This window comes from Mixophyes fleayi, chromosome 4 (assembly GCF_038048845.1).
Source record: "Mixophyes fleayi isolate aMixFle1 chromosome 4, aMixFle1.hap1, whole genome shotgun sequence".
NCBI lineage: Eukaryota > Metazoa > Chordata > Amphibia > Anura > Limnodynastidae > Mixophyes > Mixophyes fleayi.
In genome coordinates, this window is record NC_134405.1 from 228,303,875 (window position 1) to 228,331,293 (window position 27,419).

The 27,419-nt window shown below is 42.1% G+C and overlaps 1 protein-coding gene and 1 long non-coding RNA gene across 3 annotated transcripts; one reads left to right on the forward strand and one right to left on the reverse strand.

Moving 5' to 3' along the window:
- SOCS2 (suppressor of cytokine signaling 2) lies at positions 1 to 19,703 on the reverse strand. The gene is made up of 3 exons (XM_075209403.1): positions 19,333 to 19,703; positions 17,807 to 18,127; positions 1 to 2,964 (listed from the first exon to the last, which is right to left on the reverse strand). The coding sequence occupies exons 2-3, from the start codon at positions 17,952 to 17,954 to the stop codon at positions 2,501 to 2,503; spliced, it is 612 nt and encodes a 203-aa protein (XP_075065504.1). The 5' UTR covers positions 17,955 to 18,127; positions 19,333 to 19,703; the 3' UTR covers positions 1 to 2,500.
- Positions 19,661 to 25,983, forward strand: LOC142152607 (uncharacterized). Of its 2 annotated transcripts, none has more exons than XR_012691367.1 (3): positions 19,661 to 19,810; positions 25,124 to 25,211; positions 25,290 to 25,983. It is a non-coding gene; the product is annotated as an uncharacterized LOC142152607 (long non-coding RNA). The 2 variants fall into 2 exon arrangements; XR_012691366.1 differs by lacking the exon at positions 19,661 to 19,810 and adding an exon at positions 19,846 to 19,929.
- Positions 25,984 to 27,419: the final 1,436 nt, after the last annotated feature.

Genomic DNA, 27,419 nt, shown 5'->3' on the forward strand with positions numbered 1-27,419 from the left:
TTCTTGTTAGCAGAGTCCTCAGATACAATCAGTTGAAAGTCTTTATTTTTAAATTGCTGATGTAGTACAAGAACAGTAAAAGCACATACAATAATATACCCTTCTACATTGTAGACATTGAAAACAGCTGCTAATATTCCAGCAGATGTCAAAATAACATTGACATTTTCTAGAGGTCTTTCAATAGATCATTTTGATCCACAGATAAATGAATGAGTTAAAGTATGGATGTAGATGGAGGTGTATTGGGTCGCCTATCAACACTTGAGAACCTTTTGAACAGTTATATCTGTGGTAACTAGGATAACAAAATAAAAGCCTAGTGACATTAGAATTGCACCTTAGAATAATTTGTTACCTCTGTTTATCAGTATACAGGGAGAATATAATAAATTGCAGTCTACCTTGAAATCTTACTCAGAATATACACAACTATATACCACTACGACAGAGTATGACCAGCCTGGCAAGCACACAAAGGAGTTTTGGATATTTAGAATAATGCATATTCTATTCAGGTAATTAATTTGACGAGTTACACAGAACAGCATTATTTTTAAGCAATGTTTTGTTACAAGAGGAATTTAAATTAACCATTAAGGCACCTGAGATAGCCACCCATTTGTTAACACTGGATAGATAGAAACTTTGCCATGAAAACATGAGTTTCATGGGGCAACAAGAAGGGGTGGTGGATACTTTGTCAAAACACTAATTTGTAGAACAGAATATTTCATCAATATTTGATGCATAAAATATTTCATACAATAGCTCAGAGCTTGTTAAAAGTAGGCTATGTTGTATAGAACAGCCAAACAAATGTTGACTACAGATTGTAAAGGTTTGAAATGGATGTGCACTTACAGATGTAAAATTAAACTGGGATGACCCATTGTGAACATTACTGTGTACTGGGTGCTTGCACAAATGGCACCAGTGTAGTTTAATTATGTGATGTGAATTGCACCGTAACCTAGTAAATACATGTTCTATTCTCCATGGGGAATATATAAGATAGCAAACATATTATACATTCAGACTTTCTTCCCATTATATGAACATCCCAACCTTAACAGTATTAAGCACCACAAAACAATAGATTGGTTAACCAGAGTAAATGCATTGGTGTATCAACATATTTGTTAGGCTTGCAGTCTTGTTTTGAAAAACCCAGACATTTATAACAAAACACCACTGTATTATGAGTCACGGAGTTGGATGGTTTATGAAAGTGGAATAATCTGCTTGCAGGCTTTACACTCAGAGGTGATCATTCCATGAAGCGGCAGAATAAGTGGGGGGGCAGGGTGCAGCATGAACGAACAACTAAAGGATTCTTTATCTTACCTCTTCCATATTATCCCAGGAGCCCCTCTATATACAAAGATAAGGAGTTTAATTCCAGGCTACCACTATAAACCTCCTCTTCACCAAGTACCTACCATTGCCACACACCTCAGACTATTGCACGGGGCACACTGATCTCTGTATATGCTTACAATCACCAAGCTTCACCTCCGGATCACCAGCTGTGGTGATCTGCAAGGGATGAAAAGGGAGAGAGACGCTGGAGTTGCATGTTAAATATACTATGCAGAAGATCATGATGGGTGCGAGTGTAAATGGTATCAAATGCAATCCTCTTCCTGCCATATCCAGCCATGGTACTCTGCATTTCAAAGCTCTGCACTGTACTCTGCTACTTAAGCTCTTGGTAGCCAGTGTTTTAGTTACAAAATATGAGACAAAATGCTACCATATTCTTGATCCCCATAGTAAAGTTTGATCCCATAAACTGTAATTTATGTAAGAGTACTTAATTCTTGGCCATATTTGTCTAAATTATTAAGAACTGTGCCAAATGTTGCTAAGGTTTGGTACACATTTAATCAGTCCTCTGATGTCTCTGCATGGTAGATGCAGCTTCCTAGAGCTCTTTGGTCTCCATGGGGGGGTGGTGGGGGGAGGGGGGGGGGGGGGTTAGTGTCACAACAGCAGAGGCTGGACCACTAAAACTGCAAACAGCATTATTTACAAAAGTCTCACTATGCAGTGGCATCACATTTACCATAGAGATCATCTCTAGTATTAGATCAAATCAAGAAGCACTACACATGTGGTGAACACAACATGAACTCTAGTTCAACTCCCATTGACAGCTGGTTGACAACCATCTCTAAAGGTTTGTCTCCTTAGGCAGTGACAAATTTTAACAAAAAAACAAAAAAAACACCCCAAACCATTTTGATTTACAAGGATTCACTAATTCTTGAAATGTAATTTCTGTTAAGGTGAATATTATATCAGTGTGCTAAATATACATGTACAAAACTTAGGGTACCCAACAGGATGCATCCCCCTTAGGCATGAATAGTCCTATGACAATCACTTTGAAATGACAACATTTTTAGAATGGACAACCGATTTAGAAAAAACAAACATATTTGTCTGGATTTGGAAGTTGCTTGCAGTTTTAATTTCTCATGCCGCAGACAAATCTCTACACATGATAACGGTATTCCGTGATATATTCCTTCAATCTCATAGGTAATGGCAGTTCATGGATTTTGTTTGTACATTTGTTGACGGCCATTCTACAAAGGTGCTGCAAGGATGGGGTAGATGTGTAAAGTGGCTTAACAAGCCAAAGGTGCACTGTCCTGTTAGAAACATTTTCAGTCTCTGTCTCTATCTTCTTATTCTTCGACAGTAGAACATAATACTCAATAAGATTGACAACACTATCAAATTGTTTCAACCTGGAGCGTACACAAACAACGGAGTCCAACCTGAACTTTCCCTCTCGATACTCAATGCGCAGGTTTGTTGGTCCTGCCGAGGTCTTTACAGAGATGGTCAAGAGGTAGTCTGTGTGTGAGCTGTCTCTTACAAGGAAAGTGCCTTCTGGGGCGTCTTGCAATCTTTCCTTAGCTTCATTGACAGTCATGTGTCCCCAGTACCAACCTGTTAAACACAGACATGAGTTTTTAATTCTTTAAAAAAAAAAAAAAAAAAAAACACCGCTATCATCTATCATTTCAAATACTACCTTTTAAAAAAAATAAAAAATAAAAACAAACACTATATTTTAGTGCAAAAGTGGCTTTTAGTACAATACAAAATTAAATCTAATCTAATAACTTTTGTAATGAAAGCAATAACAGTTTTCTTGTTTTTGTTACAAAAAACATTTTATGGGAGACCAGTGTTTGTTAAACAGTAGGAGGCTGTAAGATTATACCACTTAACTGAAAGACATTAGTATTGATGAAGTGTCACTAAAAATATCTCTAGGTTATTTACAATATCTATAGATATTAACTGCAATTAAAAGGTGTTTTCTTCATTATACTATAGAGCTACACAACAATTGTAAACCAATCTCTGCAGCCTGAAGGAAACTTCTACAACCAGAAACACTGCCCATCAAATAAGTTGAAGTTTTAATGAAGGAAGAAGTACTTATTTGTACACTGAAATTTAAAGTTGATATTTGTGTGCTATATGAAAAAAGTCAGTATTTAACTTGTGCAAAACAGAATGCCAATTTGTACCCCTTGCATTGTAACATGGTTTTGTCCAGGAGACTGAAATAAGAAGTTTCATCAGTTAAGATCCTTAATGAATCAGGCCCCAGGTTTGGAGATGGAGACCACTTTCATGGCAAAATGTAAATTCAGGACTGAATCAGCTTGAGAATGTAAGTAAAGTTGTTTTTTTTTTTTTTTATTTGCGACTTACTACAATATGTATGCAGTCAATTTTGTTAATCTGGCCCTTTGTAAATATGCTCCAGGGTACAACAGTCATCATTCAGTGGTCCCAGGGTCATAATGAGGGTGGTGGGGCCAGTGCAGCAGCCCAGAGCACATGGTCACAGGCCAGAGCATGTGACTGATTCACGGGATGAGTGGCAGTATGCTGCAGAGGCGCTCATCCCAACATACTATGAGTGAAATGGACTAATGAGTGTCTGCAATGCAGCACCAGATGCTCCTCCCCGAGGCTGGACTGTCCACCTTCCAACTTTGTGCTGTTTGGCAATCAGGACAAAGCACTCCTCCTACTTGGGCAGCCCACTAGCTACTCCAGCCCGCCAAGCTTCTGCATGAGGATGCTTGTAACTAATGTAGGTGTGTCAGGACAGGTGTATGCAAGCATGATTGACTATATAAACACATTGCATTTACAGTATGCATTAAAAAAAAAAAATCTTTACTTACTGGGGAAACTTTAAATCCACACTTTTTATTAATGATTATACTGTTAAGGGTTTATTTTTTTAATGTGTTGTGTGTTCTGATTTGACTTTAGTGAACAGATGCTTGTGTGTATACTGCAGTATGTTCTCCTGGTCTACATATGACAAGAAGCATTTAGGAAGAGTATACTTACACCCAGAGTCAAATGTGAAACCTATCTTGTGAATAGACTACTAAAATGCTGTTGCAACTCTAGTAAACTGATATCAGCAGTCAGTCTGTCGTTATAAACAATTTTCTTGTATCACCAGATACCTTTACATGCATTTTATTAACATTAAAGCAATTGCAAGACATAAATGAAAGCCAGTAGGTATGTGCCCTACAGCTTCCACTTCTGGGTACTCCACCTTGTTATGCCAGTATGTTCATAATCCATCACTGCTCCCAAAGCCATCCTATAGATAGTTTGGACATTTTACTTTCTGGAATAACGCATGTCATATGCCACATCCACAGTGGTTTTTCCCTGACCTTTCCATAACTAAAAGTATGGAGTATTATTTTGGTGTTACTAATTTAAGGGAACCCCCTTCATGTACAAACAATTCAATTTTAGTTCCAAGTAATCATAGCCTACCCACATATATTCCTGATGGTAAGTCACTTATAGATCAAAACCTCCAAGACTGAATAGAGCAGACATGTGAATTAATTATTATTAATAACAAACATTGGTCATAGGTGCCATATACTTATACACTCGACCAAATTTGCAAGTAATATAGCAACCATGGCATAGGATCCAGTAAGTGTAGTGGACTGATGACTACACACACTGTCAGGTTACGATCAGGGCCTGATCAACCACTAGGCTGACCAGGCTGCAGCCTGGGGCGCTGGGTCCCGGGGGGCGCTGCACTGTGGGTATTTTTTTTTTTTTTATTATTTTTTTTTTTCATTCATTTTTTCGCCGCGGGGGGGGGGGGGGGGGGGGGGACGGGGGTGGAGGGCTCGACGATCAAAAGCATTGGTGATCAGTGGTTAGCAACACACAGCCAATCGCCAGGCTGCCTGTTGCTGTGCAGCAGACAGGAAGCAGGGCGTCTTCACTTCCTATCTGCTGATCTGAGGAGAGGAGCGACGCTGGCACAACTACAGGTAAGTGAAGGGGGGACACTACCCTGCCTATCTACAGGGAGGGGGACGGGGGGGGCCACTACCCTGCCTATCTACAGGGAGGGGGACGGGGGGGGGGGGACACTACCCTGCCTATCTACAGGGAGGGGGACGGGGGGGGGGGACACTACCCTGCCTATCTACAGGGAGGGGGACACTACCCTGCCTATCTACAGGGAGGGGGACGGGGGGGGGGGGGGGACACTACCCTGCCTATCTACAGGGAGGGGGACACTACCCTGCCTATCTACAGGGAGGGGGACGGGGGGGGGGGACACTACCCTGCCTATCTACAGGGAGGGGGACGGGGGGGGGGACACTACCCTGCCTATCTACAGGGAGGGGGACGGGGGGGGGGACACTACCCTGCCTATCTACAGGGAGGGGGACGGGGGGGGGGGGACACTACCCTGCCTATCTACAGGGAGGGGGACGGGGGGGGGGACACTACCCTGCCTATCTACAGGGAGGGGGACGGGGGGGGGACACTACCCTGCCTATCTACAGGGAGGGGGACGGGGGGGGGACACTACCCTGCCTATCTACAGGGAGGGGGACGGGGGGGGACACTACCCTGCCTATCTACAGGGAGGGGGACGGGGGGGGACACTACCCTGCCTATCTACAGGGAGGGGGACAGGGGGGGGGGACACTACCCTGCCTATCAACAGGGAGGGGGACGGGGGGGGGACACTACCCTGCCTATCTACAGGGAGGGGGACGGGGGGGACACTACCCTGCCTATCTACAGGGAGGGGGACGGGGGGGGACACTACCCTGCCTATCTACAGGGAGGGGGACGGGGGGGGACACTACCCTGCCTATCTACAGGGAGGGGGACGGGGGGGACACTACCCTGCCTATCTACAGGGAGGGGGACGGGGGGACACTACCCTGCCTATCTACAGGGAGGAGGACGGGGGGGGACACTACCCTGCCTATCTACAGGGAGGAGGACGGGGGGGACACTACCCTGCCTATCTACAGGGAGGGGGACGGGGGGGACACTACCCTGCCTATCTACAGGGAGGGGGACGGGGGGGACACTACCCTGCCTATCTACAGGGAGGGGGACGGGGGGGACACTACCCTGCCTATCTACAGGGAGGGGGACGGGGGGGACACTACCCTGCCTATCTACAGGGAGGGGGACGGGGGGGACACTACCCTGCCTATCTACAGGGAGGGGGACGGGGGGGACACTACCCTGCCTATCTACAGGGAGGGGGACGGGGGGGACACTACCCTGCCTATCTACAGGGAGGGGGACGGGGGGGGACACTACCCTGCCTATCTACAGGGAGGGGGACGGGGGGAACTACCCTGCATATCTACAGGGAGGGGGACGGGGGGAACTACCCTGCATATCTACAGGGAGGGGGGGGGGGAACTACCCTGCATATCTACAGGGAGGGGGGGGGGGGGAACTACCCTGCATATCTACAGGGAGGGGGGGGGGGAACTACCCTGCATATCTACAGGGAGGGGGGGGGGGGGAACTACCCTGCATATCTACAGGGAGGGGGGGGGGGAACTACCCTGCATATCTACAGGGAGGGGGGGGGGGGGAACTACCCTGCATATCTACAGGGAGGGGGGGGGGGGGGGAACTACCCTGCATATCTACAGGGAGGGGGGGGGGGGGAACTACCCTGCATATCTACAGGGAGGGGGGGGGGAACTACCCTGCATATCTACAGGGAGGGGGGACGGGGAACTACCCTGCATATCTACAGGGAGGGGGGGGACGGGGAACTACCCTGCATATCTATAGGGAGGGGGGGGACGGGGAACTACCCTGCATATCTATAGGGAGGGAGAGGGGGGACTGTCATGCATATGTATAGGGAGGGAGAGGGGGGACTGTCATACAAATCTATAAGGTGGGAGGGGGGGGGGCTGCCATGAAAATCTATAGGGAGGGAGAGAGGTTGATATGTATGAAGGAGGGCAGAGGAGGGGGGCTGATATATGTGACTGGGGGAGTTTTGATGTGACGGGGGGGGATAGCTAGTTAGCAGAGTGGAGGTAAGGAAAATAGCTGCAAGGGGGATGGATGCAGGGTGGGAGGTAAAGAAAATGGCTGCAGCAGGGGTTAAGGAAAATGCCTGTGCGGGGGGTTGTGGTTTAGGAAAATGGCTGCAGGGGCTTTTTAAAAAATAGAGCAGCTTTGGGGGGCAGAATCTCATAATTGTGTGGTTGTCACATGGGTGGTCTCAGCAATCACTAGAATACTAAATATTAGTGAGATGGGGCTGGTAGAGGTTTGTATTTGATTGACAACAAATATTCAGATATTGCTTATATATGCCTGTCCAATGGGGTACTTTTAGCTGGCCATAATGGAGTGTTTTGTTTTAACTAAAGGGCCTAATCATTCAGGGTTTGCATTATAATATATTTTTGCATTTTCAAAAAAGGACGCCAACTTTCCAGAAGCCAACGAGAGGATAACAAAGTTGCAAGAGAGAAGAGCAAGGACAGGTAAGAGACAATGGTCTAAATTTGAATGCTGGAGAATACACCTGAACATTCATATTCAGGAGTGTTCCTATACACCTATATATTCGGAGGAGGGGGGGGCGCTGCGGCCGTATTAGCCTAGGGCGGCCAGAACCCTTAATCAGGCCCTGGTTACGATCATCCAGTCTCTTTGCTAGTCCAGTTTAACATTAAGTTTTGTTCAGGGTTGCCAGTTGTTTTGGGCTATTACAGTGATTTATGGCCAGACTGGCTATCCGAATTGCAACCTATATGAAGAACTTAAAAATGGCTAAGCAATAAGTGTACCCATCAGCTTATCATTGTGTAACCCAACAGTGCAGCGAAAGGGGGGGGGGGGGGAGGCACAGTGCAGCGAAGGGGGGAAAAGCAGCATGCAGGGTGCAGTATGATCATAATGTGGTACAGCGTGGTTGTGATGAAGGGGCACAGTAATGTATATGTGATGGCACAGGGGACTTGTGGAAATGTAGCGTGAGGTAGGTGGTGGCTAATTAATGGGTGCTATTTTGTTTGTGGGGTGATGGTGGTTCAATGTAATACTGGGGACTATTAATTTAAGATGGGGTGTATTGGGGCTACTGAATGTGGGGGTGAGTTTGGGGAGAATGAGGTCCATTAAATGTGACCATGAATTATTTAATGCCAGTGATGGTTGCAGGGAATAGTTATATTTCTGAAATGTAAATTCTATTAATTTATTGCTGGGGCTGTTTGTAGGGAGGGAAATAAGTTTATTCAATGGGAATACTATTATTTTAATGGGGCTGGAGGAAGGCCTAATTATTACTCGTGAGTGCTATTGATTTAACAATGGGGTTGGTTGTAGTTTTCTAAGTGTACCCATTTTTTTCCCCATATAGGGCCCCCAACATTCCAGGATCCAGACAAGCCACAACTAAAGAAAGCAGCAGCCACAGGTGGTGAAAGTGAGACGAACAGGTAGGACACTCTGAAATGTTGTGATTCTAGTGGGACAATCCTGATTTTTGGTGACTGTTCAGCCCAATGTAAGGTGCAGGCCAAGAGTGAACTCTTTAGGTACACACTGCATTGTTTCTATACTACACTATGGTGCTAGATGTCCTGAAAGTCAGGAGTACTGGGACATATGTCACGCTCCAGCAAGCAGGCACTGCACCCTTGTGTCAATGGTGTACACAACAATGCAGGGTTTTTTGTGTAGGAGGGTGGCCTAGCACTTTTCACCTGCTAGCCACGCCCCAAATCGTATGATCACATCAACTTTCGTGCTGTCGCAAATTTTTTTACATGCTCAACTATTATGGGGGCCCATTGAAGTTGTTGTACCGGGGCCCTGAATTCCTCTTGGCAGCCCTGTTCAACTGCATCTAGTTATCTTGCTTCTGCACAACAATGCAATAATGGGAACACTTAAGCCATTTAGAAAAAAACATTACCCACCTTTTGTTAGACATCTTCCCAGATGAATGCCCTTAACCTTTACTGTATATGAATGTATAAAGTGCCTCTACATATCAGAAGATTCTCTTTAGACATTTTAATAACTAGCATTTAATGAATCTTTCATAGGGTATTTAGTTTCAAGGCTAACTGCACACCCAGATAGTATAAAGCAGATTGCCTATTTACACAACACAAATCTGAAAGATTTGTACTCTGAAAGGTAATGAAGCATATATCATTCAAGTATTACAGCAAAACATAGCTCCCAATATTGCAGCTATACAAAGTGGGGCAGAGGGGGTGACAGGGCATGGCCATATCACAACAGGGGCATGGTTTTGACATTTGGGGGCTTTGTCACAGGTAAGTGCCTAGTGCTTCTCAAGTATTAGGTGCACCCTTCTAACCCCCTCCCGTAAAAGGGTATGAAACTGCTGCACATGTGCAGCCGCTGTTCACCACTGCACAGCAGCAGGGAAAGTATTTAAACATTGTGCCAAAATAGTGGATTCTATATAAGGGTGAAGAATGTATTAGACTACACAAGTGATGGCAAGACGCTACAACATATACTTGAATAAACTGACTTCCGATGTTATCACTTTAGTTTTCATCAGGAAGACCATATGTAGTATAAGGCATATCACACACACTGTATTGTAAAATTATCCCCCCCCCCCGGTCACTCCAAGAGGTCAGCTGGGATATTCATGAATATTTTCTAAGCAAAGTGATCTATGAGCAGGACGCCATATAACCTGAGAGCCACTGTGAAAATAGTTACTATGGCAGAACTGAACAGCCATTCCCCTTTCTAACATATACTACCACCAAATTTTTGTGGTTGTTGGAAAGTACCATCAACTATAATTCAGCTTTAATCTACATGGTTACTGGAAAATCAGAATATCAAGCAATATTGCTACGCGTCTTGCATTATTCAATAAGTTCCTTTCATTAGACTTTAATATGACACTGTGGTATATTCCCACGTTAGTCTAAGCAGCAAGCATCACATTTCAACACACCAAAAAAAAACCATTTATAGTATCTATAATATAAACGTCTAGTGGCGTGTGTTAGTCTGTCTGTGGAAAAAATAAAACAAAGCTGCAGCGCCATCTGCTGGGCGGAGTTATACACTGACCTACTAAATTCTTAGTGTGTGTGGAAAAAACAACTCAGAAAGGGCTGAAATTTGGTATACCAAGATGTTTTTAATTTGTTAATTTAATTTGTTAATTGTTAAAAGTGTTTATAAAGATTTAAACTAAATATATATATATATATATATATATATATATATATATATATATATATATATATATATATATATATATATATATATATATATATTTCTTGGAGAAGTGACAGTTGGGAGTGGTTGGTGGTTACCGGGGGTGACAGTGGGGAGTGGTTGGTGGTTACCGGGGGTGACAGTGGGGAGAGGAGTGTGATACTCAGGACCGCTGAGAGAGATCCCTGTGTCTGGATAGACATCTGGATAGATGTGGCGATGAAAATGAAGGATGAGGTGATGGAGAAGAATGATGAGGTGGTGACATGTGGATAAAACCACGTTAAAAAAGGGCGCTTGCATCGGGAAGTAACGCTCTTTCCCTGAGGAGGCCTGGGCTAGCCCCAAATGCATGACAAGAACCTTTTTAACACCTTAAGTAGCTTGATTTGACTAGAATGCATGAGTATCATGAACGGGTTAACTTGTATAAATTATAAAATTATATTCTCCTGAAAGTCCAGTCAGAACTGAAACGATCTTTGGGATATTATGCAATAACTGCCATGGTAGCTATCAACCTGTAGAATTTAATTTTGCAGGATATCCACAGATGCTGGTGCTGATCTACTGTCTCCAAATGCATGGGATACTCTGCATGATTTTTTATTTTTTTTGGACTTGGGCACAGTGCAGTTATAAAGTTGGGAGTTGTGTGCACTACATTACTTTGGAGAGATAGATAGGAAAATCTCTTAAAATTATCAATGCTATTAGTGCCACTAACAGGTAACAAGTGGAGAGAAATGGCAGGTTGATGACTAATGCAACAATTGAGATAATTTGCTACATGAACCACCACACATCAGTATGCACCGTGTGTGACCTCATTTGTATGCCCCATTCACACTGGAAAGGGCCTGGGCTCTACAATCACCATATATAATGTACATATATAAATTGGTTACGTTGCTAGTAAAAATAAAAGTTCCTGGACCCTTTATTCAACGTTGGCAACTATACAGCACAAGAAAACCTAAATATTATCCTTCAATAAGTCTTATTAAAAATTTTACTGGGAAAAAAAAAAAAAAAAAAAAGAAAAAAAAACCTATCCAAGAACACAATTTGTCAATATATACTTGTTCACACGTGGTTCACTTTTTAAGTTACTGTATATAAATTACATTGAAAATGAAGGTATCCCTATGGTTAATCACGATAAGAAAACTGCATTGCCTATTTAACATTGTAAAAACAGCACTGAAAATGCAGTAATATGCAACCTGTAACCACATGTATACTACAATACAGACTTAACTTTCATTTTACTGAACAATTCTGTTTATTATATTACTGCAATAATTTAAAAATTGCACTTGAGATAAAAAGCCAGAGTTTGGGTATTTTATTGCAGTAACAAGATGTAAAAGCAGAAACCCAATTTTTTGCATCCTCCATAAAAATGGAAGAGTTAAATAAAAAAAGAAGTTTCATTCCAAAGAGTGGGTTAGACTTCCAGGTAATGAGTCTAATGCCCTTTCATATGTAGACGTAACTTGGAAAACAAAAAAAACCAAACAAAATCACCTATAGTAATATGTTCTCAGTACCAAGTACTGCTAGCTAATTCCAGACATTTGAGTCTCCTAAGGACAAACATGAACTTGACCTTTAATACATTAAAGCAGACAGCACAATACGGTTGTGCACTACACCCCTGGCGAATACTTTAAACACTTCACACAACTAGCTTAGCAATTCAGAGATCTGGTGCTTCAATTTTAAATCAAAGATAATTATATAGAGGATAACAAGTGCAGTACAGTGTATGACCAAAATAATCTAACAACTGAAAATCTTGATATGTATTTAGAACTACTTTTATGAATACAGACAAGTTATATCAAACATGAATTGTTTAATGCTTAAAGTAAAAACTTGTCCTCCACAGTCTCCAAACATAAAATTTAAAGGTTTTACTACTTGTTTAACACTCCCTGTCCTGTTACCAGTTGCCATATTCATGCACTACTGAGAATTGCAGAAAAGCAACCTGTCTTATATTTTACTTTCAGTTTCATCCAGCAGGAACATTAAGCACTAGAAATCAATCATTACTAATGTGATATGAACACTGCATCCTAACACCAAAAAATAATTTTAGACAGAACTATTTCACTTGTCAGCAGTAAAACTGATGAAACCATTGTTCTTTCCACAGTTACTTATAAATCAGCCACTTCTAAACTTTATCACTATGCATAGAGTCAAATTATTCCTATGTTAATATAACAGCAATACTATAGATAAAAATGTACCCCTTGTGCCCTTGCCATTGATTTTTTTTGGGCAGCTTCAGTCCTCTGCAGCATATACATTGACACACAGATGCCAACTTGAAAATAAGTTTATGCTTAAGAGCAAATATGAAACTGCTTAGAGATTCTAAAAGAAACATACAGTGTGCAGTTGATGCATTAGCCATTTGTGCTCCATCATAAAATAGGATTACAGTACAATTATAGTAGAACTGTTTACACACACATATTATATATATATATATATATATATATATATATATATATATATATATATATATATATATATATATATATATATATATATATAGAATTATAACTTGTTTACACCGCGTCTTGTTGAATTTGGACTAATTGGTTTATTACAATAACACAAATCTTTTCTGTTTAGTGCCATCAGTTGACCAATTATCAGGGTATGATACATTGCAATGTTTAATAAAAAAAATGTTCTGAGGACAGATGACAAATTGAATTCTTTCAAAAAAATAGACATAGGTTTATTGGAAAACAACACACACACTCTGAGGCCAAAGATTGTATTAAAAAGGTCTTCAAATATGCTGAATATGTAGCCATTTGGAAAAGTGTAGGATTTCTATACTTTCTTGCTTAGCAAAAAAAAAAATCCAGAATGATATCAAATAAAATACACAATGTTCTGCATACTGGTAAAGAGCTTTTACCAAGCAATAGATTTTTGATCGTAGGTGAAACAACTTACAGTTGGGAATAGGTGGGGTAAGCTACCAGATAAGAAAGGAAGGTTTTATCCAAACAGAACACCATGATTTATGTCAATATATTTAAGGTTCGTACATCAAAAAATAAAACCTACTTAAAATTAGACTAGATTTTCCTTCATTATACAGAAGGCAGAGAAGTACATTTGCTTCGCTATAAATGTAAATTTATTTTCTAAAATAAAATACCTACTATCTTATTTAAAACTCAACTTCCTATACATAACTCACCACTGGCTTTTTTATTATTTATTTTTATGTATTTAACATGAGTTAAATTGTACACAAATGGGTGTGGCCCTAGAGACCATTTTTTTCTAATGTTATCCTACCCATTTACATTTAGTTTATGCAGTACTTTTTTCTTAACACTGTTTGTTCCATTGTTATGTTTGCCCTACAGTGAGCTTAAAATAGCTAGGAAAAAAAAAAAAAAACAAGACAAAAGATACCCCATACCAAACATTTTAATATGTGTTTTTACAGCATTAAAAATGCAAGTAAAATGCCGGTTGGTATAAGACCTTATGTTGTCAGGCTGGATAACTGGCAAGAATGTCTTACAAGCCACCTGGTTAGAAACATGGTGCAGAGGGCAGCTGAAGGCCACTCAATCTATCTACTCTGCTCATTTCAATTATAGTTTATCTGCAGGAGAGTTGCATTTACTCCAAGCATGTTTAAAGTCCTTTACTTTTCTGGATTTCCAGCCCCCACAAGGATCTACTACTCAGTAGTAGATTAGATGTACAAGTTATTTAAAAATACAAAAAAAGTTTATACATTTGGATTTATTGTGTGCACTGCCTTCTTTCTGATCCTTGGTTTTGTTAACTCATATGTAGATAATTCACCATATGTCAACTACTTGTGGGTACACTTGTCTGCATGAGTTATTGCAACTGACTTATTGATAGCTACAGTCCACTAGTTGCTTTATGCTCACACTATTATTCCTCCTCTGATGTGGCCTGTATTGCTGCAGGTTTGCTAGCATTTCCTCTATCACCCTACCACCAGAAATCAATCTATGATGGCTGCTGCTTTAGGGTCACTCTGTACTCACTGCATGCAAGGTAAAGCTAGGGGAAAAGTTTGCTTTACTCTACAGAGTGGGACATTAGAGCTAGACTGTGGTAGAATAGTGGTTGTAAAGTGACCCCAACGCACAACTTTGCCAAGCTGAATATTTAAGAAATTGCTCTGTCTTGGGACCAATGAGCCGTCATATTTCAATTGAAGAGCAGACTTTCTACTTTATCAAATATGACCCTTTAAATCCCGTAATTCTTTAAAAGAAAAAACAGATGCAATGAACAGCTGGGCTTCAAAGCATAAAGGGTCTGTCACTATATTGCAACTTTTAGAAACCAGATTTTTATATGTGTAAAAACACTGCCTCATATTTAGACAAGGGTAACAGTAGTCAATCACTATATTTAGAAGAGTTAGTCGTGTTTAAATGCTTAGAGCAAATGAACAGCTAGAACAGAAAGATCTATGTATACATAAGTGTGCCCAGGCACGCATTAAGGTGTGGGCGCAGACGGTCTGTTTAAGGACTGCAGTGCTGAGTGAGAAGTGACATGGTTGTTTCTCAAAAGCGGCCACAGACCATATAAAGATGTTCGAAATGGAACTGTTGCGCATGTCTAGCGACAGCAGCTCCTCCCATGTTCCTTCGCGGAGCTGAAGAGTTCAGAGGCGAATCGCACATAGGAAAATAGAGTCCAAGGCGTTGCGAGACTCCTCTCCGTCAGCGAGCTGTGGCGCAGAGTATCCCTCTCTAGATTGCCCTTGTGGAATACCCTAATGAAATGTCACGCCTATGTATGTAAAATACACAATTATTTGGATCGTACCCCATTTAAAGAAAAAAAAATTATAACAGCATTTATTTCATATAGCTTATGACTTGACAGATCTGATCAAAATCCTGGAGTCATACTATTGACCATTTTGAGACTAGGGGATATATTGAAAAAGTGGAGACATTGCCTATAGCTACCAATCAACCTAGCTATCATTTTGTAGCATTTACTATATAAATGATAGCTAAAAGCCAAAATCTATTTAGTTGCTATAGGCTACATGTCCACTTTTTCAAACACGCAGATTAGTAAAGACTTTTCTGGCAATGCATGTGGTGGTAGCCATGTGTATATAATAGACAAAACTTGGTGAAACAGATACAGATTCATAATTTAACTGTCCCTGATTTTTATAAGCTCAGTTTTCCAGGAAACAATGCAAAACCAATAGCAATAATTTTTCAGTTTAGAAAGGGGTCAACAACTGCATTTTTTTTTTCCAAAAAACTTCAATAAATTCTAGATTTCATCCCCACCATAAGATGTCACTGCATATAGTTGTCAAGGACATTTGGGGCTCTTGCAGAGTAGATGAAATAGATTTGCCAAATATCAAGTGATGTTAAGAGATACAACAAGCTCAAGATTTGTCACATGAATTGGGAATGCCTGTAAGTAACATTATTAGATGTCAATTAGGCACATCCAAAGCCTTGATCCAAAAACTAAAGATAACTTATTTATGAACAACATACATATTATGTGTTAGAAACCATGCAGTCCTAAGTAGAATCAAAGCAATTTGCAATCTAATTTGAATATTTTAGACAGCTCTAGTACAAATAATGTACAAAGAAAAATTGTGATCAAGCATCAAGTAAATGCTCTTTTGGGTCACAATTTATGTTAACAGAATTAGAAGATTTAAACACAATAGTGGAAAAAAAAAATTGCCCAATGACAACTTCAAAATATTAGATTCAGCCACTATTTTACTAACTTGTTTTTAGTTAATTAATGCATATAATTTATATGCATTATTTAGCAGCTTTTAATGTTGGCATAATAAACATCCTACACTTCAGAAGTACTGTATAATGAGGTATGAATTTACTGAATTTTGTACATGATAAATTGGAAGGTTAGAAAGCAAATATCTGTACCGAAGATGCAGTACAGTACACTGGTGCAAAGCAAGAGATGAACTTTGTTTTTGTATCCTTCCATTTAAACTGAAATATATCAGACAGCTAGCATGATATAAAAGAAGAAAACCCTTGTTATAACATTAAATAATGTGCCCGACGAGAGTTTCGATCTTGACCCTTGTTATACCTTTACAGAGCACTCGCTGTTTTATGACATTTACCTTGTCATGAACCCGTTTCACCCGAAATGTAAACGATTGCTGGCATAGATCTGTATATAATACACAGAGAACGTGCCCAAAATGTACCCCCCATCTCATCCCCCCAAACAGAAATAAATTACTGTGTCGTTTAAACCATGCTGTTCCTTACTGTGATTGTGATGAATAGACTCCGGACAACGCAATTCTTAGCTCAGACCTATTCTCCGACCTGTGACAATGACAATCTGAAGCGCCCTAGAGGCCGGTAAGAAGCTTCTGACATGCGCAGGAAAACGAAGGGCAAGATAGCCCCAAAAACCCAGACAGGAGGAATCTATCAGACAAGCTGCGCTCACACAGGATGTCCTCACTGGTCACAGTAATACCATGCACAAGTCTCCTTATGGTCAATTCACCAAGATCAATCACTGCACTTTATATAATCTATACATATATAGCAAGCTAGAAGACTTTCCTGTTATACATACATCCTATTGGGATAGATCCAATTTATTAATTAGTTGCTGCTGGCGTCTCCTTTTTACTTACAGCAAATATCCGTTTACCAGCTAGGTTACCTCTTAGGACAAAATACAAACCCAATGCAGACTTGACACTGCCAGTTAATAGCAATGAAGAAAGCATCTACACAGGTGTCCTTTATTACAAGTTATAAATGAGCAGGTATTATGTCAGTGTAACTGCACATAACGTCATTCTCCATAGATGTAGGTACTACCAGACAGATTTACATCTCAAGTCTCCTAGTAAGCGTGTCTCACAACACTGCTGTAACAATATATTGTATAGTATTAAATCGTTGCCAAATGAGCGCATTTGTAACTTTCAGAATCATCCACTGTGACTACAGGGATCCAGCGGACTGCGACTGTCATAAGGCATCTACAACACAAAGTTCAGAACAAGTTGTACAATTCTTACAGCCACAATGTTTAATGCATCTCGATACACGTTACCATCTGATCTCGCCACACATACTTCCACCGTCACATGTGCTAGCTGATCTCTTACCTGATCGCTGGAGCTCCCCCATGGACACTGCAATGCGCTCGTTCCGGTTTAGGCTGACCTGGGTAACCCCCGGGGAGGTTCCCCGGTCCCCGGCTCCGCTGTGTATGCTACTGGCATTGTCGGAGGTGTCGGGCGATCGTAGGGTCATTGGACAGCGCGCTGCACCCAGCAGCTCCTCTCTTTCCAGCCGTGTAAAGGTGTCTAATGGGCAAAGCTGTTCACCTTTAGCGCATAGCAAAGTGCATACTCAGTCCTGACAGCGATGCATCCGTGTATGGAGGTCTGGAAGAATAGGATCTATTTATTTTGACTTCTCCCTTCCTGAAAGTCAACAAAAACGGCAAGGATTAGGATGAGCAGGGAGATTACATAAATATGTACTGCTCTAATGTACCCTGTATAACTAGTAAAGAGCGTGTTCAACATACATAATGTATACATTGTATCAGCTGCCAATTTTCAAGCTATACTTCAAACGCCACATGTGAATGCGACCACATAAGGCAAGACGGACAAACTATGGTCGTGTCACAGGGATGGACACCTGGCCGCAGCCTCTACCTAAACTGTGCCACTGTCATTCATTTAATGCCACAGGATACTTGACATGAGATAGTCAAACAATGTTCTTGAGGTCCTTGGGGGTTGCTGGCAGGTACAGGAGACTGTTATAACAAGCTTATTTATGCATAGCGTAAAATATTATAAGTAACTCTTGCAAACCTCTAATACTATCTACTAGAGCTTAAATAGACAACTAGACTTCTACAAATATATATATATATATATATAGATATAGATTCTTTTCTTTTAAAGCTTACGAATTATTTTTAAAAAATGCATTTTAGAGAGATTAAAAAAGTTTGAAAATCGTTTACACATTTTTTGTCAAAACAACTGTACAGTAGTTTCGCTAACACACCCTTATTTATAGTCACGTCTCATCCCCCAAAATAACTCATTGTTGACTCTCGATGAAATGTCATCGAAAGCTTGTAGCAATGGTTTTTATTTATATAGTTACGTCGGGCAGACTCGATCATGGATTTTAAGAAATGTGTCATTAATTCTAAATAGATGCGTTCCTGCGTGGTGTATCCAGAGGTTGTGATTGGGATGTCCAAAGGAACGTTGTTACCTGCTACTAATTCCAGGCACAAGGAGGATTGTTTTGCGTTTATTTTACACCATCAGCTGCAACTACATTAATCCCTTTATAGTGAAAAAATACGATTTCGGCACTCTCCCATTTGCTAAACGCTAGTACTCCTAGGGATCCCTAGGACCATATGGGGACCACATTAGCGTTCTCACGGACAGTTGTCCCGTTACCTTTGTGTCTGCGCTTTGCGTTTACCACGTTGCAAACCACAGACAAGAATGAACAGCCTCTGTCTACAAACCCCAACAACTCCAGGCCGTCTAGGAAAGCATGCTCGAGAATAACCTCACACTACTTGCTCAGTGTTTACACACACACACACTGCACACTTTCACATAAACATGTCCACTTCTAATCATTTTACCTTTAGTTCTCGTGTGTTTTGTTCCTTATAGAAGATGATCCATAGTTCCGCATTGACTTCCCTTTATTACAATTTAGTACAAAAGAACCCATGGATGTAATTTACACACTAATATGTGACTGGGGGTGCGAATCCTGAATAAACCCCTCTCCTCTAATTTCATTGGACTGTTTTTTCCCCTGAAGATCGTCTTGTTGCTTGAACCCCCAAACCCTCCACAAAAAAAACCCAGCCACACCTCAGTGGTATACTGATTGGTTGTAAATTGGAGGTGTTGAGACGTTGTGGCGCCTGTCCAAGCCCCCCAAAGCAGCGCAGTCTGGCTGATTTCAGAGACACAGGCTGCATTGGCTTTCTCCTGCAGTTTGGAATAAAGAAGGGAGGGGGACTCATACATACACACACAGACCATGCAGGATCTACTGGCCACCTCCTCAGTCTATTGCACTGGCTCCATGGCACGACACAGGCACGCAAGGTGAATTAAAGCCGTGCAACATCTCAGAGCGTCTACTGCACATCCATCTGCTCGCAACCAGACTGCCGATCCATGTAGCAGAATGGGGTTTGCCTTGAGAGAAACGTGGGTTTATTTGGGTGAGACTTGCGCTTCTGATTAGGGAGCCCGATTTCATCCCCCCATTAGCCGTCTCCGCTTGTGTGTGAGTCTTTGGGTCTCTAGCTCACCCTCCCCCGCTTCTGATCTGATCGCCTGTCTCTCCCTCCCCATATCTGGTAAATGCAAAGGCCGCTTTCCAGGAACTTTCCAGGAATTGGCTCACGTGACAAGTGGCTCTGTAGAGTCCTCTCTGCTGCCACCTATGGAAGCTTAATCTAACTGCAGTCTTACATCGAATACAAGGTCCAGTGTAAAGCGATTGTCCCGATTTGGCATTCATTTACCTCGGCTGCTAATCCTTTGCCACCGGCACTCGTTTATTCCATTACGGAAAGCCCATGGAAGCTACAGGGTCTTTTGACATTGATATAACGTACACTGATTGGGGGTATTCCGATCAGCTGCAGGTTAATGATGAAATCGTAAAATCAGACACCTGATGTGCGGCAGAATTGAGTTAGTTTGCATGGAGGTGAATATTAATAATAACAAACTAACTTGATTTTTAGCCTGAGATCAGTGGGTTTTCCTTATATGTTCTACTTAATTTGGTAATTTTGTATTATTGTACAGTGTGTAGCTCCATCCTAAATAGTCAACATTTGATCAGATTGAATTTACCACAGTGGGTTTGATCAGGGAGGATTGAAAATCTAGTAAACTAAATGTTTGTGGGGTCATGAGCTGACCTTTGAAGAGGTTCTCTTATTAAATAAAAAAAATTTCCCTGCAGTACTTTATGAAAACTTCTATAATGGTCAGAGCCGTAACTTAGAATTCTAGCGCCTGAGGTGAGAAAGACAAATGCCGCCCGCCTAGCTCTCAATTTTAACCAAATGAACCTAAAATATTCCTAAATTTCGCCCCCCCTTCAGCGTTGCCCCTGTCGCACAACCCTAGTTACGGCCCTGATAATGGTCATTTGCTATTAATTTATATTTACCTATCCGCAGAATCTAGTATTGCTGAGTGCTGTGCTGATACAGAAGGTCATATATGTGGCACAGAAGGGCCTTTTGCAGTGCGCCTAGATTTCCTCCACGGTATATAGCAAGGGCATAACTAGGGCTCAGGACGCAACACTGAAGGGGAAGGGGGTGCAGTGAATGAATATTTTAGGTTTATTTGGTTAAAATTGAGTGCTGGGGCGGCATTTTTCTTTCGCGCTTCAGGCCTTAAAATTTTAGGTAGGATGGGAATATATGTGGAGAAGTAGGAATTTGCACATGCAGAGGTGAGAGGTAAAGCAGAGTAAAGGTGTACTGCTGCACTTCATATCGCAGAGCTGTACAGAAAGCAGTTTGCAGATTGCGGAGCAAGATAATTGAGTTATAGTGGTGGAGAGTGTTCCTTAACACGTGGAGGGGTGCATGGCCATTTCCAATCTGCAAAAGGACTTACATTTTGCACTCATTTTGCATTTGCAGCTTCTCTGCACTTTGTCAGAGAAGGTCATTTATAGGTGCATTGGCAATGTAATGAAAGACTTCACACGCATAAAATTGCCACCTGTGATAAAGACGTCTCTGTGTCCATAAATTCTCAAGAGCCAATCATGAGGCTAAACTGAACGTGAGTTTAGGAGACAAAATTAAAAGTGTTCTTGATTGAGAGGAATGGGGCTAAAGGATTATATGTTAGACTTTGATGCAAAGCTTGCACTTTTGTACAGTGCACCTCTAAAGAGTTTTCCATCTCACAGCACATTGAGGCATACTTTGCTGAGGAGGCGTGCACCTCAAAGTGCACGGGTAGATTATTGAGGCGCTGTGATGCAAAAACAAGATGTTCTGCAGTGTGTATTTGGTGCCCTTCATAAACTACCTCCACTGTATACTGCTCAGCAACTTACTCTCTGTCTGCATGTTAATTCTTTGATTGATCTATAGACCCATGTTTCTATGTAGGTCTCCTGCTTCACCAGTACATTGTAATGTGCTATATTTGAAGTACTAGTGCTGTGAAATATAGTCTAATAATATACAGTGTACAGAACCTTTAAATCCATTATTATACAGGCTTCGGGGTCTATTTATCATTATCCAGCTGTACCACTCATTATGTATTGCTGCAAATTGCAGCAATACATAATGCAGTACCGTCGTTTTTACTATTCACCGGTAGCCTATTGCTGCCAGCAAATGCTTAAGGTGCAATGCGCATGCACGGCTAAGTTCGTGCATTTGTATAGTATTTGACTGGCAGGGGATAATGCAAAGCCATTCCAGGTTCAGTGGACCCCCATAGACACAGGTATGGTAGCGCCATCCTGAGATGCTTTTCGCTGCATAGTAAATTACTAACATAGAATTCAATGGGAACTGCGTTAACCTACGAAAAGTAGGTTAATGCAGTAGAAATCTCTGATTTCTCCTATGTTAACCCTTTCATCAATTGGCCAATGGCCATTCTCCAGAGAAAACAGCTGATTTCTCCGGATTTGTGGTTGATTGCACTTTTATAAAAGACTCCTTAGTCTGAGAGCTGCAGGATTAGAGACTGCTCAATGTTAGACCATAGCTGGATAGATAAATGTAAATAATAAAATCAAATGACTGTTATGGAATGATCATAAAATGGTGTTGGTGGGGATTTTGTAATTTGTAATTTAACTCAAAAAGTCCTTTAAATGCTAGGGGTAGCACTGGAAACCATTTTTCTATGGCTCGTAATGTGTGTGGTCAGTATAATATCTCCCAGGTCAATTGAAAAATAGCCTCAACCTTCATCTAATAGTCTTGGCTTCACCAATTACAAATACAATTAGCTCAAGTCCTAAATCAGAATGCACCCCAACCACTAACCATATTTGTCACATTAGACCAAACACTAATCCAAGATTCTCCTAGCCATAAACCTAACTCAAACTCTTAAACTGTTCCGAATTCTATGCAAGCTCTGATCTGGCCTTCCAAAATGATTTGTCAGAAACCAATTTACAGTGTATAAACTTGAAGAAATTGAGTATTTGTCTTGTACTGCATTCTTGTAAAAGAGCCTGATATATTTAATTGAGATGCAGCTGCATGTTACCAGTTATGTTTAGGGCGCCCCCAGCCCGATCAATGCTGCTGAGCACTGTCACTGTAGTCCTCCGTCCCCGGTGCACAGTAATCTGCTTACTGAGGAGATCTCGCGAGTGAATTCTCGCAAGATCTCCTCAGTAAGGAGCTTACAGCGTGCCGGGGACGGAGGACTACAGTGACAGGTAAGCGCTTGGGGGGCCTTCACGGGGGAAGGGGGGCGGCGGGTGGCTCACATTGGGGGCCTCACGGGGGAATGGAGGCGCCCTTAGCCCAGGGGCCTCCATTCCCTTAATCCGGCCCTGAGTGTCTTTTGCCTAGGGTAGAGCAGAAAACCACAGGCACTATATGCAAATGGACTGACTCCACTTCTGAGTTGGGTCCCTGTAATACCTCTTTCATACTGCTGCCCAGGCAATATCCTGGGTATATGAACCAGGGATATTGCCGGGGGCCAGAGGAGTCAACATACCGGATAGACCGCATTCATACTGAACACGGCACAGGTCTCCATGGCAACATCACAAGAGGAGCTCTGATTGGCTCCTCTTGTGATTTTTTTTTTAATTTTTTACTTTAACATTGTGTCTGGTGAGATCCGGGTTGAAAAACCCGGGTTGCACCATTCATAGTGCAGGCTTCCCGGGGCAGACCCGGGAATTACCCCACCAAAAGACCAGGGTCTAATTCCCGGATCTGATAACCCGGGAATTAGACCTGGGACCATTCATACTGCACCTCGACCCAGGTCATCTGGGCTTGCCCCAGCAAAAACCCAGGTTTTTGGTGCAGTATGAATGGGGTATAAGTCATACTCACTCCCAGGAGGTGGTTCCTTTAATAGTTCCTCTGCCTTGCAAACACCAGTGAGGGAGGGAAGCTATTACATAGAGACAAAGCCACTTGCATAACCAAAGACAGCGGTTTGCAATCTTTTTTCTCCTAGAAACTATTATGTAATGTATGTATTTTTATTACTTAACTTTTTGCTACAAATTGAAGAACATGACTCTCATTATTTTGAATTAATGCTCATTGTTTAATAATAAGGGGCCTGGTTCATCAAGGTACGCAAACGCATACGCATCTGTGTTTCATACTTTGAGTGACGCAAACCATTATATTTGCGTCGGAGTTTGAGATTGAGTTGACTTTGAGTGCCGTATCTGCTCTGTTTGCGCTGCGTATGTGGTGTTTTACGTATCTCAAGTCCCGTTTAGCAGATGCGTATACGTTTGCGTACCTTGATGAATCAGGCCCAAGGTTATTTGATTTGCAATTATTGTTATTCATTTGATGCTTGAAAAAGAAAATATAAAGGTGATGTTCAAAATAAACATCAAGGCACATCCTGTAGGTGAGTCCCAAGCAACTTTAGTAACAAGTATACCTCAGTTAAACTTGCTAGGGACTCACCTACAGGCGATGCCCTGATGTTGGCAGGCAAGCTTATTCCAATATAGCTATATTGTACAGAAAATTATCTTTTGTATATGCTGACACATAGTGATTTATATATTTTATTGGGTTTTATTTTGGGAGTCAGACTCATCCCCTCATTCTTTGAAAATGAAGACTCAAGAAAGTTTTAATTATGACACCCTGATGTACACTTGTATCACATAGTGATTTATATATTGTTTGTTACAGGGTGCCAGACTAGTTTTTCTTTCGTTTTAATACACGCAGTGGTCTTGGATGCACTTTTTCAAATGATTATATTCACTTGTACACACTTCATTAATTTGAAGGGATACACTTTGGTTTTACTGGTTCAAAAATTCTTTTAGAACCCTTACCCAGGTTCCAACTCTATGAGCTGTAATGTTGGTCCCCAAATACTAGTGTGCCCAGGATAGCACCTTTATTAAATTGACAGTGGTGGTCACTGTAGGATGGAAGCTGACTGTGCTTGCTTGATTTTTATTTTGTTAGACAAAAAAAAAGTACTGTCAGTAATGCGATGGATCTGATTTAGAGTTAGGAGTAAATCTAGAATGTGCAACTGTGCACCTTGAACAACCCATGTTGTAGTGGTGGAGGGAATGGGGAACTTTAATGTGTGAAGACAGATTTACAATTGAGAGGGAGGCACGACTTAGTGTAACCCAAAATAGGAGAGTTAAAATAAAGCTTTTTTCACTTCCAGCTTTCAGACTGAACAGACGTGCCATTTAAGCTCTCCACTGGGACTCGGTATCTACCAGCCTTCTCGACCTGGAGTTGTCATGGTCCAGGTTAGATGTCCTTCTTACCTGTTCCCGATGCCTGTCTCCTATGCCCTCCTGTATTGATGTCCTCCTTTAATTTTCCAGATCCGTCCGGTAACTGAGGCCATGGTTTCGCCCGAGTCCTGCTCTCGCAAGACGTCTCCACTTGACCTGATGCTTGCTCTGAGTCATCTGACCTGATACTTGCTTGGAGTCATCCCGCTGTCCCCTCCAAGATGCTCTGTTGCATCTCCTCTGCGTATTTGATCTGTGGCCGTTCTGTAGCTCTCCTCTTACCACAGTCCTCGTTGTCACTGAGGCCTGTTCCTGCTCCATTTCAGTGAGTTAACCACTACTGAGGCCTCGACCCATACTCCACCTGCTAGCCAGCCCTTTGCTGTCGTTGCTGTTCCGGGCCTCACACTGCACAGATTGTGCCTCATCCCCCTATCAGGCCTGCTACTACCAATTGAAGCAATGGCTTCTGCCTACTAAATCTGTATCTACTGTGCTGCTCTAGTGCTCACTTCACACAAACTTTGCTTCGATGGCTGCGCCTTATTGCTCCTTATCTTCCCTTGGGACCATCCATGCCCTTCATGTGTCCTCCTTAGCTACCTCTGGTTCCCTCTCCCAGCTTTTTGACCCAGACCTCTTCCTTTACTCAAGGCTGTAGCCCTGGCCCAGTCGTCTGCCTGCAACTTCCTAGCTTCCTGTTGGTGGGTCCTATATCCTCTGATTCCAGCCATCAGTCACTCCTCTGGACAGAGGTGGAACTAGCGAGCTATGTTTCCAAGTGCAGGGAGAAGGGGATGAGGGAATCAGGGCCCCCGACCCTCTGCATCTGCCATGCAGGGGCCTCATTATTTCCATGGGCCCCGGTGCACTGTACCTGCCAAACCAATGGTAGTTCCGCTACTGCCTCTGAATCCTCCATTGACCCTACTGGTCCCATCTCTCCATTTCCTGACCCGGGCCTCCTCCTCCAGTCGAGACTGGTTCTGACCCAATTACCAGCCTAAAACTTCCTGATTACTTACTGCGCTGTCCACTCAGCATGTCCGGTTACTGACATCCATCCCTGCCCCCTCTGCTATTTTGTGCCTTGGACAATCCCCTCTGTCCTTTTTTTGGTTTTGGTCATCCTCCTGACCATTTCCTCATGGACTATTTACATCTTCTCAGCTTGTATAGTACCCATTGTTTGCACTGTAAGTTACCATATGCTATAGCTGATATAGTACCCATTATTACACTATAATTTACTATATCATGTACCTCAGTTTCATTTAATTTCCCTATTCTCATACTCTATTTTGTTACCTCTCTGCATACGGTTTGCTCAATTTCCTGTTAATTGATGTCGCTCATATTTCCATTGCCTCCCTTGCTGCCTCTCTTTTACTTCCCCCTTTCCCATTCCTCTTCCCAACTGTGTCCTTTCACTCAGTGACTCCCCAATTTAGTGTACCTATACTCTCCATCCATCTCCCTCTCTCGCTTTCCCTCCTCTTTTTATTCATCATTTCTTTCTCCTCATCCCTTTTCCTCATACCATTCCACCTTACTTATGTCCTGTACCCATACTCTCCCCCTGCTCTATTCAGCGTCCTAGACCCAGCACATCTTGCACGCCTGCAACCCTACCAGTCTCATCTACATTTCCACACTTACCACTCTCCCTTTCTCCTGTGCCCTCTGGAACGCCAGATCCATCTGCAATAATCTGTTCCCAGTCCGCAACCTCTTCTTATCCAACTTTTTAACATTCTTACCATTACTGGAACCTGGCTATCCACCTCTTACCCTGCTACTCTCTCATACGGGGGCCTTTCCTTCATCTATACCAACAGGCCTGGTGACCGTCCTGGTAGTGGCATGAGCATCCTAGTTTCCCCCATTTGCACTTTCCATGTCATCCCTCCAGAGCCTTCACTGACATTCTACTACTTTGAGGTCCACTCCATTTGTCTCTTCTATCCTTTTCCTCTCCGTATCACAGTCTTTTACTGCCCCCCGGCCACACCTCCCAATTCATTGATAAATTTGCCGCCTGGCTCCGCCACTATCTCTCGTCAGAACTCCCTTCCATCATCCTGGGCGATTTTAACATTCCCATTGATAACCTCTCTGACCTAGGTTCCATCAAACTTCTTGTTCTTCCCTCATCTTTTGGCCTATCACAATGGACCTCCTCCCCAACTCATTGCCTTGGCCTCTCACATGACCTTGTCT

What these genes read in the sequence shown, in the direction of transcription:
- SOCS2 (XM_075209403.1), bottom strand. Translation starts at nt 17,954, where the DNA reads ATGACCCTACGATCGCCCGACACCTCCGACAATGCCAGTAGCATACAC. An exon ending in GGGGGAGCTCCAGCGATCAG is followed by an intron (nt 2,965 to 17,806) that starts GTAAGAGATCAG and finishes TGTGTTTAACAG; the next exon opens with GTTGGTACTGGGGACACATG.